The sequence below is a fragment of the Blennius ocellaris genome (genome assembly GCF_963422515.1).
Source record: "Blennius ocellaris genome assembly, chromosome: 6".
In the NCBI taxonomy this organism is placed as follows: Eukaryota; Metazoa; Chordata; class Actinopteri; order Blenniiformes; family Blenniidae; genus Blennius; species Blennius ocellaris.
In genome coordinates, this window is record NC_137655.1 from 24317949 (window position 1) to 24331669 (window position 13721).

General features: G+C 45.8%; 2 protein-coding genes across 2 annotated transcripts in view; both read left to right on the forward strand.

The window, feature by feature from the left end:
* The window catches only part of cracdla (cracd like a), a 7333-nt gene extending 2338 nt beyond the window's left edge, over nt 1–4995 (forward strand). Inside the window, exons 3-10 of the mRNA XM_080497601.1 lie at nt 42–186; nt 272–407; nt 490–648; nt 1384–1647; nt 1740–2802; nt 3258–4072; nt 4423–4537; nt 4663–4995. Of these exons, the coding sequence (XP_080353727.1) occupies nt 42–186; nt 272–407; nt 490–648; nt 1384–1647; nt 1740–2802; nt 3258–4072; nt 4423–4537; nt 4663–4859 (2894 nt within the window). The 3' untranslated portion in view covers nt 4860–4995. The remainder of the gene's footprint in view (nt 1–41; nt 187–271; nt 408–489; nt 649–1383; nt 1648–1739; nt 2803–3257; nt 4073–4422; nt 4538–4662) is intronic.
* A 1261-nt stretch (nt 4996–6256) lies between these two features.
* Nucleotides 6257–9342, forward strand: creg2 (cellular repressor of E1A-stimulated genes 2). Its single transcript, XM_080497699.1, has 4 exons — nt 6257–6721; nt 7632–7801; nt 7968–8081; nt 8169–9342. The coding sequence occupies exons 1-4, from the start codon at nt 6296–6298 to the stop codon at nt 8308–8310; spliced, it is 852 nt and encodes a 283-aa protein (XP_080353825.1). The 5' UTR covers nt 6257–6295; the 3' UTR covers nt 8311–9342.
* The last annotated feature ends 4379 nt before the right edge of the window (nt 9343–13721 follow it).

A 13721-nucleotide genomic window follows, 5' to 3' on the forward strand; every position in this document is an offset into this window, starting at 1 on the left:
GTGACCCGAATCTGTCTCCACCATCATCTCTCTCCCATCAGGACGTAAAAAGTCGAAACTGAAATCCCTGAAAAGTCGTCTTTTTGGGAAGAGTAAGCGATCAGAAGAAGGAAGAGGCACCAAACTCAGCCAGTCAGCCGACGACATCACTGCAGGAGAGGCTCTGGGATCAGATGAAGATTTGGCGTGAGTGTCTCTTATGACGGGCAGCCTTTGGAAATGTTGTACTTCACGATTCACCCTCTTCCTTTCCTCACTCCTGCTGCCTCAGATGCTCCCCGGGGAGGATTGGATGGCGGGCGTTGTCCCATGACAGCATCTTCCTGGCTGATCAAGTGGAGACAGACACTCAAGCAGGCAGAGTTTTGTCCCAGGAAAATGTTCCCAGCAAGATTCAAGCTTTGCAGGTGCAGCCAGCTTTCTGTTGGAGGCTCCGACTTGAGTGACGGCGTGACTCTCAGAAAGATTCATCCTGTGCTGCTCTTATAGATGAAACTCCAGCAGCAGAAGATGCATTTGGGCCCGCCGCCTATGGTTCTGCCAATCAGGCGTCCGGAGGATCTGGGCAGCCAATCAGAGGACGGCAAACCCCACAGCCCTCCTGAGGTGCTTGGGGGGGACGTTGCACCCCAGGGGGCCCTCTTCAAGGTGATTTATCTTCCACATTTAGCAACACACTGCCATTTTTCTGTTGTAGGTGATTGCTTTTCTCCTCATTTTGAAATTACTTTGATATTTTTTCAGTAAGTTTTTCCAATTCCAATTTTCCAATATTTCCAGACATGTTTCCAATCCTTTCAATTGGTTTCAGCCCAGGATTTGTTTAGGTTTCCTGTATAAAATCTGATTATAATAACATCTTTTTTTACCTGTATAAAAAAGAAATGTTACAGATGATTTATTCTTTCCTGTTCATGTCAATAGCAGTAAAAATGGGGCACACATTGTTCCCTTCATTGTATTTTGTTTTTTTGTTGTTGCTTTTTTTTTTAGAAAAGTGTATCAGGAATCGTGAAAACAGCTAAGCCAACATTTTTCACATAAACTGGAGCACATGGTGCATGCTGGGAACTATTCTAAAATACAGATTATTTCACTCTCGGCAGAATATACAGTGTTTACAGCACCGACACAAAATCAGCTATAGTGGTCATGTTTATTATAACAATGGAATTTGGTTCTTGGTGAAACAATTGTTTAATTATATTTGGACTACAAAGGAAGTGTCCAGCTTGGAGGACTTTGTGGGGGATTTCATGATCAGCCTTATCCTGTAAGAGCAGACGAGCTACAATCAGTGTGAATTAGTTTGATCAATCAGGAAATGTTGATATAGTAAAAGATTTAGCTTTGCCAAATATGTTTTGGTGTTATTTATTTCAGATGATGCCTGCTTGTCCACTCTCACCCACCGTGAAGCCTGCAACCACCAAATCTCTGTCCCCGACTCCTTCCCATCCGGTTCTCCTGTCTGTCTCCTCCAATCCCCCACCATCATCCTCTGCTTCCCCTTCTTCCGTGGAGCCCCCGTTAGACTTCAGCGCTCCAGCACATTTCACCTCCTGCTTGGATTCTTCTGCGGCGCGGCACCGGATGTTGGTCAAACCCAGGAACCAGAGGGCCAGCACCAAAAAGAAAGTGGCTGTGGTGAGCGACTTCTTCATGGAGGATGTTCAAAGGGAAACAGCACACCTCCGTCACTCCGCCTTTTATATCTCTCTCTCACTTGGTTTTTGCAGGTTCAGGCTTCATCTGAATCAGAAACCATGAACAACACTGAGCATTTAGAGTCTGTGAAAGAGGCAGAGCAGCAGCTCGGTGCACCAGGAGAAGTGACAGTGGAGGAAGACCGTGCAGACATTTCCTCTAAGAATCTCCTTTCCAGATCTGCAGGGGTGGCAGGCGTCACATCAGCAGCGGCAGCCAAACCGTCACATTTTTCCCAAGCGGATTATGTTCTTCCAAGGACAGTTCCCTCTGTGACCTCCCAGGTGCTTCGGGTTAAGTCTCACAGACCTGTGGACGTGACGGCCGGCCAACGACCACACTCCTCCTACATGGACACTGAAGTAGAGAGAGAAAGACGGGGGGATTTATCCCATGAAATAAGAAATGCTGTCAACAAACCTTGTCTGACTGAAGTCTCCTCCAACCAGCTGCCGGCTTCCCTCGGCTCCACGTCTGCGTTCAAGTCCCAGGCTGAAGATCAGAGCACAAGAGGTCTGAAAAGACCTGCACCGGGATCCGGCTCTTTCCATTTCTCCATCACCAGTGCCAAAAACCGCGGCGGAGAGCGACCACGGTCAGGCAGCTTTGTGGGAGTGCTTGAACAGATTGAATCGAGGCAGAAGGCAGCCAAAGAGAACGAGGAAAAGGCCGCAAGGGAAAAAGAGGAATCCAAAGGTTTTCAACCCAGAGGGGGTCTCTTTACCGCTGGAAGACTGAGGCCAGACGTCGTGCCACCAAAGAGCTCCTTTCCTCCCCGGGACCAGAGGGACCAGAGGGACCAGAGGGACGGAGCTGCAAACACACCGGCAGATGCAGACACAGTAGAGGGGGAGGAGGTGAAGGTGGGCCAGGAGGCGGTGGAGATTGCGGAGGAAGCAAAGGAGGTTCAGGAGAATGAAGGGAAGAACGCGTTTGGTGTGAGGTTGCGCTCCACATCCCAGTCCATTAGGCAGCGGTGTGAAACCCTGACCCAGTGTGACACACAGAAAACCCCAGACCCCGGCGTGGCTGTCACTGACAGGCTGCAGACGGACACTTCATGTTCAACTTCCCCGGCTGGCCTCAGGCCAACAGGTGAGTCTCTATGAAACATCGGTGAACATTAGTGTTTGGTTTTTATTTCGGTGTACTTGTAAACAGTTTAAAGATTGTTTTACAAATTTGAAAATGGATGCAGCACACAGACTTTTAAAATGGTTGAGTTATGAGATCAAATATAATATGTTGTATTGCTGTTTCATGTTCTAATCGCCTTTATTCCAAGAGCTTACAACATTTTATGCAACTATTTCAACTTTGCAGTGGTGACTCAGTCATATTATTGTCAGTTTAGATTTAGCATTGCACAGACGCAGCTTGTAATACGTGACAAAAAAGTCATGACAAGATTTGTTAGGGATGGTAAATAATCCCTGCGGGAGATGAGACTTGTGCTGATCACTGGGGAACTTAGTGCTCATTAAAACACAACCTGCGCTAACATGAACAGTGCCGCCAAGCGTGTCTAACAGATGTGTGCCACTCCTCAGATCCAGCTCCCTCGGGCCCCTCGCCTCCACTCAAGCATCACACTCCGTCTATTGATGATCCTCCCATCACATCTGCAGAGGGTCTGCAGCAGCAGCCCACCCCCCAGACAGCCTCCTCTGAGGTGTCCTGGATGAGTCTGGCCATGGAGAAGACCAGGAGCCTCCAGCAGCTTTTCACCAGCAGATTCCCCAGAGATCTGGCAGGCATGCAAACTGCAGGCCGGTCACAAGCGCCAGCGCAGCCCACCGGCCTGACGGAGGCCGTGTCTGCCACGGCGACACAAAGTGCAAAGATCCAGCAGAGTGCAACAAACCAACCAGCGGCTGATTCAGTGAGAGCAGAGGTCAAACCGTCAGGGGCAGGGCAACCGAAGGCGACCGTGGCGTCTCCCGATCAGTCGCACGCCGCCAGAGAGCTGCACACGTCAAAGCAAACCACTGAAGACCAGCCACGGTCAGCCGCTCATCCATCTGTGCAGGCAAATCCGTGGACGACCCAATGCACCCTGTGCTCCTCCGCACCTACAGAGGCCGCCACGCCGTTCACCCACACTCAGTCTCTGGCTCAGGCATACCTCTCCTCCGGCCAGCAGCAACCGGCGGGGAGCAGCCGAGGTCTGCACCCAGCAAACCAGCTCAAAGCCTCAGCTGCAGCTTCAGCAGCTCCGTCAGTCTCCGGCCCAGGACGAGTGGACCGAGAGGCGAGTGTGCAGAAAGAGAGTCCCTCACTCTCAAGCAGACGAGCCGTTTGGACCGGCTCAGTGAGCGACAGGGCCGCTTTCCTGGACAGACGCTCACCACCTGGACCCAACGGGGTTCGTCTTACTTCTGTTCACTCTCCATTCATCCTCTCTAAACATGTGACTTAAGAAATGCCATACTAATTTGGACGCTGAAGAAAAAAACCTGAGTCCACAGATATTTTACTTCAAAAGTTACTTGCAACACCGGGATGGTTAATCAGGAATTAAACATAACCCACAGTGCCTGTACTGAACATATTGAACATGTCACTCAGTAAACCGTTAAATGAGCTTTGTTATGCCATAAATTAGTTTGGGTTTTGTTTTTAATTAAATGTGTTCATGATTATTGAAATGCAAAATGTCACCACATATATCATTTAATGTAGTAGCTAAATCTCTAACATGATATTTCTCCTCAGGTGGAATTGAGAAAACCACAAACAGAAGTGCAGACATCAGCTGAACCTCTTGCAAAAATCCTTCCTCCATTCAAAGACAAAGGGCCAGAAGGAAGACAAGGGGTCAAACTTAGAGGTGATGCATGTTGTATCAGCCATGTTATCTGTCCAGATTGAAAATTGGATAAACCGAGTAACAAAGTATTTTATGTTATGGCTGGGCTTGTTTGTTTGTTTGTTTTTGCTTTGTTATCTTTTTAGAGTCTAGCCCAACCAAAGTCCCAGAAAATCTTCATGAGGACAAGTGGCTGCGGAAAAGCGTGGCTCAAACTTCACCTCCGTCCTCCTCTCCCACAATGCCATCAGTGCTGCAGTCGATGTCCGGCAGTGGGCAGCCGTCCTGGATGGAACTGGCCAAGAGGAAGTCAATGGCCTGGAGTGACAAGACAATGGACTGAACAGTGGAAGTCGGAAGATGTTGTGGACATCGAGACAGCACTATAAAAATCCCTGCACAGAATCACTGCCTTCATTAAAGGTTCATGTGATTCACTTTTTGTACATAATTTTGGGGGTGTTGGTGTTTGTAAAGGAAAAGAATGAGAGGATACTGAGAGTTTATTATAATTCCTTCAACCATAACCACTGTATGATAGAAGATGTTTATTAATAACTTATTATGCAATTCAAAATTCCATTATTGGTTTAAACAAGTCTGTTCAGTAATAAACTTCCTATGTTGATTTGCTTCCTTGTCAAGTAGCATCATTGAAGATGGAGGAAAAGGTAAAAAAAAAAGAGTATGTAAGGAATGTAATATTACTCCAATTTACTTACTTTATTCAATTCTTGGGGGGAAATCTCCAAATACTGACCATGAATTTATTCAATACAGTTATAAATAGAGTTCTGATAATGTCTTTAAATTGTGGTTCCTTGGCTGGGTTGCAAAGATCAGGTTAACAAGCGACTGATTGCACAAAGATCTGAAACTTTATCTCATATTATTTTATTATTGAGTTTTCCTAAATGAAACAAAGTGGGGTTACAGTGCCCCCTGCAGGTCAGACCTGCAGCTGGTGTGACACGTCATAGGACGTGTGTTCTCTGTGACGTTTTTGTCTGTTGGTCCATCACAAGACGAACACAGACAAACAGTCGTCGACACTCACATACAACCATTTGACCCCACACACACTTTTGTCAGCTGTGCAAAGCAGCATGCATGCACAGGGAGAACATGCAAACAGAAAGGCCCAAATCCCAGCGCTAACGAGTACATTAATGAACAGCCCACCAAGATATGTTAGAAACATGTTGCTCAAAAGGAAAATGAGTGGAAAGTGTAATGACTCATTGTCACTCAGCTGCAGTTGTGGAACTTTAATTGGCCCAAGTTTGACTTTCAGGCTAGTTTCTTGGGAAATTAACTTCCTCTGCAGATCGTTTGTGTGACATGCCTGTATTATTGAACTATAGGAATGAAATAAGAACATAATCAGGTCATTGCGGGAAGGCTGTTTCTACACCTGTCATATATTACACATATCTGTATAATAAAAATGTCAGTGACTGGAAATGACTTTATTAAAAAACAAAACTGAAAACACCATAGTCTATATTCAAAGACAACCTCTCAAAGGTACAATTGTCAGAGTTATGACAGCTTGTACATTCGTATTTATGTTTCCAGTTTGCTGATAATTGACAGAACATCGTCACGTCACGCAGAACCTTCAGCTTGTTGCAGGTTCTACAGAGCACCTGCGCTGGCTCGCCGGCAGGGGTCGCTGCGGGCACTTGTGAAGAGGGCAAAGTCCTCGTGTTACGAAAGCGCGTCCTCGCGAGTTGGTAAACAAGAGCGCGAGGAGGCCGGCGGCCATCAGCTCGTGACATGAGGTCCCGCTGCTGCCTGCTGGCGGCCTTCGCCAGCCTGCTGGCTGCGTGTCAGAGCTACAGCCTGCGGGGCTCCGTGTCCTGGGCCGTGGCCTCCAGCGACGTGGTGGAGGACGCCGACCTGTCGGAGGAGGTCGCCCCGGCGCTGCTGGTGGACGGAGCCGGACTGTGGAAGCAGGCGTACCCGGCCTCCAACGGGCTGGCGGACGGCGTGGAGAGCCCCGGGGAGCTGGGCAAGTCCGAGGGCCACGACGTGGCGCAGCTCTTCTCCTACCGGCTGGAGAAGCTGGAGAAGGTGGAGAAGCAGGCGTCCAGCGGGGCTCCTCCGCCTCCACCCCCGCACCGGGAGACCGCCAGGACGGCCCGCTATGTCGCCCACTTCAGCGACTGGGGACTCCTGTCCACCATCTCCACCCAGGACCAGGTGACCGACCGTCCCGCACGGAACCGGACTCTGTTCGGCTTTATTGGGACGAGCCTGGGTTCCGTTAGACCATCTGGGTTCCGTTAGACCATCTGGGTTCAGCTAGACCATGTGGGTTCCGTTAGACCATGTGTGTCTGGCTTCCGTTAGACCATCTGGGTTCCGTTAGACCATGTGTGTCTGGGTTCCGTTAGACCATGTGGGTTCCGTTAGACCATGTGGGTTCAGTTAGACCATCTGGGTTCAGTTGGACCATCTGGGTTCAGTTAGACCATGTGGGTTCAGCTAGACCATGTGGGTTCAGCTAGACCATGTGGGTTCAGCTAGACCATCTGGGTTCAGTTGGACCATCTGGGTTCAGCTAGACCATCTGGGTTCAGTTAGACCATCTGGGTTCAGCTAGACCATGTGGGTTCCGTTAGACCATGTGTGTCTGGGTTCCGTTAGACCATGTGGGTTCAGTTAGACCATGTGGGTTCAGTTAGACCATGTGTGTCTGTCTTACAAAGACAAGTCCACTCTAATGAAGTCTGAGGTCCACCTCTTGAAGGACAGTCTGGGTCACCTTGAGATTCAGTCTGTATCTAAAGCAGTCTACTGTCAGGTCTTCACCACCCAGGACAGTCTGGGTCACCTTGAGATTCAGTCTGTATCTAAAGCAGTCTACTGTCAGGTCTTCACCACCCAGGACAGTCTGGGTCACCTTGAGATTCAGTCTTGTTCAAAGGGATCCAGATGAAATATCTACTTCTACATTGAAAGTCCTGAGCCTCTGTGTCTCGAGAGTTCTGGTGTGTCTTTAAAAAGTCTCAGTGGTACGGTTTGTCTTCACATACCTGGAAGGAATCAGTATAAAAGATCAATTCATCTGCTGTTTAGTGTTTGTCATTGTATCGGTGTGTTTCTCCAGATTAAAGGCCTCCCCTTTGGGAACATCTTCTCAATCAGCGACGGGCCGCAGGACAACAGCACTGGACTCATTTATTTCTACGTCACTCCGATGGATAACAGTGTGTCGGACCTGAAGAGTAACCCCTACGCCTCGCTCACCTTCTCTGAGGCCGAGGGCGAGTTCTGCAGGTAAAAGCCTAATGTGCTCGGTTCTTTTGTAGTGGATGGAGGAAACACACTTTATTCAAAGCAGAGAAATGTGCCTGTTGGTTCAACTTCAACTGGATTCTGACTGCAAGTTTTGGAAAAGTGGGGAAATAAAAAGTGCAGTGGTTGTGTTTGCATGTGTATAAAGGCAAATGGTGTATGATCCAGAGGATCCCAGATGTGCTCGGCTCACACTGACAGGCAAGATGGTGGAGGTGGCTCCAGAGGAGCTGGCGTTTGCAAAGGAAGCCATGTTCTCAAGGTACGTGAGCACCTGCATGGCGGCTTGGTTCACCTCTGAAAAGGACATTTGGGACATGTATGCCTTCACGTACTCAACTTTCCTCAGACATCCTGTGATGGCTAAATGGCCAGTGGGACACAAGTGGTTCTTCATGAAGCTGGAGCTGGTCCAGGTCTGGCTGCAGGACTGGATCGGAGGGACTTCACTCATTCCTCTGCAGGACTACTTCACAGCTACGCCCTACTGAGAGTCTCCGTCCTGCCTTCAAACACAGTCTGACCACACATAGTGCCACCGAGGTGCAAGAAAGCCCAACCCAGACCTTGTCATTGTGTTCATTTGCAACGGGGAATGTTCTTTGCATCTGTTTTTGCATTTTCACACCAGATCACTTCATTTGTTTCCTGCGCCTGATCGCTGAATGTTTCTAAACAGAGAAACCGCTATTGTTAGTGTGTGTGTGTGTGTGTGTGTGTGTGTGTGTGTGTGTGTGATTTCCGAAATAAATGAAAATATTTCTGGCATCAAATTCTGATGCATATATTAAAAAGTATGAGCTTGTTGTGTCAGTGCCATATTGAGGTTTTCAAAGTAAATTGTAATATCAACTCTCCTGAGCTGTTATCTTTGTCCACTTCATGAAAGGAAAATGTTCACGACAATCGCAATCAGCTAAAAATACAGATTTACAAACTGATCTCAGCTGGTAAAAGTTCCACAAGCACGTTTTCTTTCTGGGGCAGATGTGATAAGTTGCTACAGCTGGTTGTCCTTTGATCCCAATGTTGGTAGTTTGATCTCCCATCTCGCCCTGCCTTTGAGTCAAAGACACTGATATTATCAGATCTAATATGAAAAGCCACTTTATCATCCTTACATGTTTTCTGTTTGCTATTGTAGCAAAGTTCATCACAGAACTGGTGGTTCTAAATTGTATATCCTTAAAACAAAGAAAAACTAAATACTGTTGGCTGGTGTGTTTTGATGAGACTGCATACAAATGACAAGACATATGTGGTTGATGATTTCACCACGAGGTGGCGCACTTTCTACATGTGGAAGATGTTGCTGAAGCTGCTACTTCAGCTTCTGACACCAAATCCAGATTCACTTTGAAAACCTCAGCTGTAGCTTGAGTGATTTCCCATTGCCAACAATTGCTTTATCTGCATACTATATCTATACAGTAAGTATTGTGAAGCCATGTTAGAATATAATTAGTGCATAAGGCTACCTGACATAAAACTACTCCCTTGCATTAAAATGACTTTCTAGCAGTTGGTAGCAACATCTAATATATCTTCCTGTGGTTTTTTTCTGTTCCTCTGCACCTGTTGATGGTGAGTCCTGTGTGATGGATGTGACTTGTGAGGAGAGTTCCTCACATCAGGTGGTTTCTCGTGTAACACTTGGGAGTTGAAAATACTGGAGTTAGGTAATGACTTACTAGCTACACTGCATGCGCGACTCATACTTGTGGCAAAAGGGTTAGAAATGAGGGAATACATCAGCAGGTGTTCAAAGTTGCTGAGATTTGTTGCTCTATTTAGTGAAGAGTGTCACAATTTACTCTCACACACTTGAAGGGATAATGACCCAAATAAAGAGCGTGGGAAGTGATTAGTGCTGGGGATAAAAATCCCTCATCCATCCATCCATCTTCTGTGCTGCTTTGTAGAACGAGGCCACACTGGGCTGGGCAGTAAGCCAGGACAGGCCACCAGTCCATCACTGAGCAAACACACTGACACATACGCACCTGGTTCATTTTAGAGGCACATTTGCTTGTAATGCAAGTGTTTGTACTGTAAGTGGATACCCATGTATTGTGAGGGAGAACATGCACACTGCACTGAAGAAAGCCCAGAATCAAAATCCATCCATAAGAATGCATGGTCCCTGATTAACCATGTTTTTTCATCTTCAAGTAAAATGGAATGTCTGCTTTCGCCTCAGGAGTAAGGTTCCTTGTCCGGACTAAGAGATATATTACTAATGTATTTCAGTTTCAACTTGTAATGATGCTGCTAAACAGTTAGAACAAGGATGTCAAGTAGATTTAATTTGAAAAGTAAGATTTAGCTCTTTGATCTTGAATGGGCTCTGGACCAATACTATACCATATACATACTACAAATATTACTCTGTCATTGAATGAATGTGAAAATGTCTCCATTTCATCAAAGATGTTTTTACAAAATCTGGAAAAGTTGATAGCGGATTTCTCCCATTGACCTATTTTTCATTATACCTCCAGTGTAGAAATGTAGTCTATTTGTGGCTATTTTAAAATCACCTCACATTTTCTTGCATCCAACACACACACACACACACACACACACACACACACACACACACACACACACACACACACACACACACACACACACACACACACACACACACACACACACACACACACACACACACACACACACAAGAGCAAAGGTCCTCCAGAATAACTAATAAAAAACAAGCTCACCAAAGTCAGGCTGACGTGTCACAAACTGGTCCACCAGCACCCTGCTGCAGTCTGACTTTCACAAAGGCTTTTCATACAGCTTCTCCACACTATGTTCCTTCAACTCAGCTCTTTAAAGCTGCACCAAAGCCTGGGAACAGCTCATACTGTGAACAGTTCTCGGAAAGCAAAGGGGCCTAAGTTGAAGTCTCGAGAGAGAAAACAAGAGACGTTCACCCACACAAGGCTTTCAGGCCATAACAGCAACAAACGAGTACAATCTGTGCTGTATTTTCCAACCATTCCCTCCAGCATAGAACATGCTGGAGGGACTTTAGCCATGTTTCCACCACACAAAAAGTGCAGGGACGGAACAGAGCTTTGCGGAGCGGTACAACAAAGCGTAACCGGAGCCAAATCCGGTGCCCGTTTCCACTGCAGAAAGGAGCTTAAAAAGTAGGCGCCTTCTGCCCGACCACCGGCAGTGCCGAGCTTTCTGTTCAAATGTGATGCAGTGGCGCTGACCTCGGTTGAACAGAACGCTGACCGCCGCTGCATCGTGTTTGCACATAAACCTCAGACGCGATGCAAAGACAGACCCGGCACGGCGCACCGGCACCGCGCACCCCCGGAACGGCGCACCACCGGCACGGCGCACTGACGCTATGCTGCACACAGAAAGCTCCAACACGCTGCAAAGTCCTGAGCCCCAGTCTCCCCCTGCCTCACGTCCGCTCTTTCACGACCAACATGAAAGTTGAGCACTAAAGAAAAGAAAAGGAAAAAAAACAACCAGTACAAATCTGACCACGCTAACAACAGAGGATTCATCCAGCCGACACATTCAAATATTGAGGGCGTGTAGTAAATCACTGACCAATCAGCAGACGGCTCCTCAAAATCAGACCCGTTCCATAGTCCTGGTACCCTGACGGAGGGGGGGGGGCGGAAAAGCGTCAACCTTTGGAGCCGTTGTTTCTGGAAAATCACGAATTCTTCCGATAGAAATGTGAACCGTAACGGACTATACCGGTCCATTCCTGCACATTTTGTGGGCTGGAAACGGGGCTTTAGTCTCTCTATGGCCTGGGAACACCTTGGGGTGCCACCAGAAGAGCTGGAGAAGAGCCTAGGGCGAGGGAAGTCTGGGCAACCCTGCTTAGACTGCTGCCTCCAGGACCCGGCCTGGATAAGCAACAGAAAATGGATAGATTATTTACTCCGATATAGTAGGTGTTTTTTTAGGGTTAGGGTTAGGGTTAAAATGATTTTTGGAATAAAACAGTAAAATTTCCCATTTTACTGTTTTATTCTAAAAATCAATATTACTGTTTTATTCTACTGCAAAGCACTTTTGTCACTTTGAGTGTTGTAAAGGGCTTTATAAATAAATGCTGATTGATTGTTGATTGCCACAGTCTAATAACATGTTCCTGAGGTTAACTAGTCTCTTGAAAAGGGTCATATTGTAATAACTCTACACTGCACATAAATATATAAATAAGTAATCTATAAATATGAACAAAAAGATGCTGTGAAAGTATATGACTAAAATATAAATATTGTTTGTGCTGTACTGCTTAAAAGGAAATTAAATCTCTCAAGTCCAAAATACAATGTGTTCAGTAATTACAGATACATCCGTTTTAACATGAATGCAACTTCCTCTCAACATAGTAGTGATGTTTGTCTTCTTTCTTTTCTCAGAAAAAGAGCTGTTCTTGTATTCTGAGTATTTGGCTGGTGTGTTGACTGAGAGCTCTGGTAAATTCCATGTGAAATGCTCAATGCATGTTGAAAGATTTGCACCTTATCCATCCTTACACCATTTGACACATGTACATCTGTCTCCATGGTATGTACAGCATAAAAGAAAATTATATTTTTATTTTAAAAAATGTGATAGTTTTGTAATGACAGTTTCCCAGTGTTCCTATTATTACCGTTACGACACAGGTGGAGCAGGAGTAAACCAACACAGACCCCAAAACTGAATTTCCAGTCCACTTTGTCCTGGTTTGTTGTTTTGTTTGCTGGTCAGTCGTTTCTTGGTCTGGTGAGAACTAACAGTGTGCTCTCCCACTACTTGTATATCCTTCTTCCTGTCACCTTTGCCCTCTACAAAACCAACTCTGGTCTAATTACAAAACATGTGCATGCTCATCAAATTATATCATTATCATCAGTTCATTTTAATAATGATGCATCAAACTCAGTGACGCTGGTATAGCGTTCATTCGTACCATGTTACTCTCATATGACCACTTGTTTCAGTGAGTAATCTAACATGTTACAATTTCCAAACCAGTAATCAGATTAAAGTTACTTCTCCAAGTCACTGGGTGTTACTATTGTAGCGTCCAGCACGATGACTTCCTTGTCTGCAAAGCTGCTTTATTATTAAACGGAACTGTACCGCTGCTTTATTCTCCTCCACACACACACACACACACACACACACGAAGGCGGTCTCTGCACGCTCACTTGGCACGCCCTCTTCCTCACTCTCAGCCAATCACAGACCAACTCGCTCGAGTGGTGCGTTCAGGGACACAAAAGAATCGGAACTAACCCACTTAATCACTAAAACTTGTCGTTCCATTAACAACACAACTGCAGATATGGTACACTATTTAAAAAAAATAATAATTGTCCTCTGTAAAAAGATATATTGGCAAGAAGCGCCCCCTTTTTTCTATCTATCTATCTATCTATCTATCTATCTATCTATCTATCTATCTAATATTTCATTTGTCCTCAGGGAGCAATTAGAAGGTTGCAGAGAACAGGTAGTCCAAAGAAATATATAGATAAATAGTGCAACAAGTGCAACAGACTACAGCTACATCACCTGGTAAATAAATACCACATGATAATAAAAAGGTGAGACAGATAAAAATACAACACTAGGTCAAAGGTTAAAATATGTATCAGCAGGGTGCAGGAGGCCAGGCAGTGATCAGAACAGTTTTTGGTAAAACCAGTTGTCATTTTTATGTTGAGACCATGGGGGTAGCTGGTGAAAGCAACGAAAAAGTAACTTGTAATCTAATTTAGTTACTTTTAATAAGTAACTTAATAAGCTTAACCAAGTTACTTATTAAGCAGTAACTGGTAGTAACGAGTAGTAATCAGTAATCACATTAGTTTTTCAAGGTACCTGTAGCAATACTGATCAAACTAGTATAGCACTTTTT

What these genes read in the sequence shown, in the direction of transcription:
- creg2 (XM_080497699.1), top strand. Translation starts at nt 6,296, where the DNA reads ATGAGGTCCCGCTGCTGCCTGCTGGCGGCCTTCGCCAGCCTGCTGGCT. An exon ending in CCATCTCCACCCAGGACCAG is followed by an intron (nt 6,722 to 7,631) that starts GTGACCGACCGT and finishes GTGTTTCTCCAG; the next exon opens with ATTAAAGGCCTCCCCTTTGG. An exon ending in GCCGAGGGCGAGTTCTGCAG is followed by an intron (nt 7,802 to 7,967) that starts GTAAAAGCCTAA and finishes ATGTGTATAAAG; the next exon opens with GCAAATGGTGTATGATCCAG.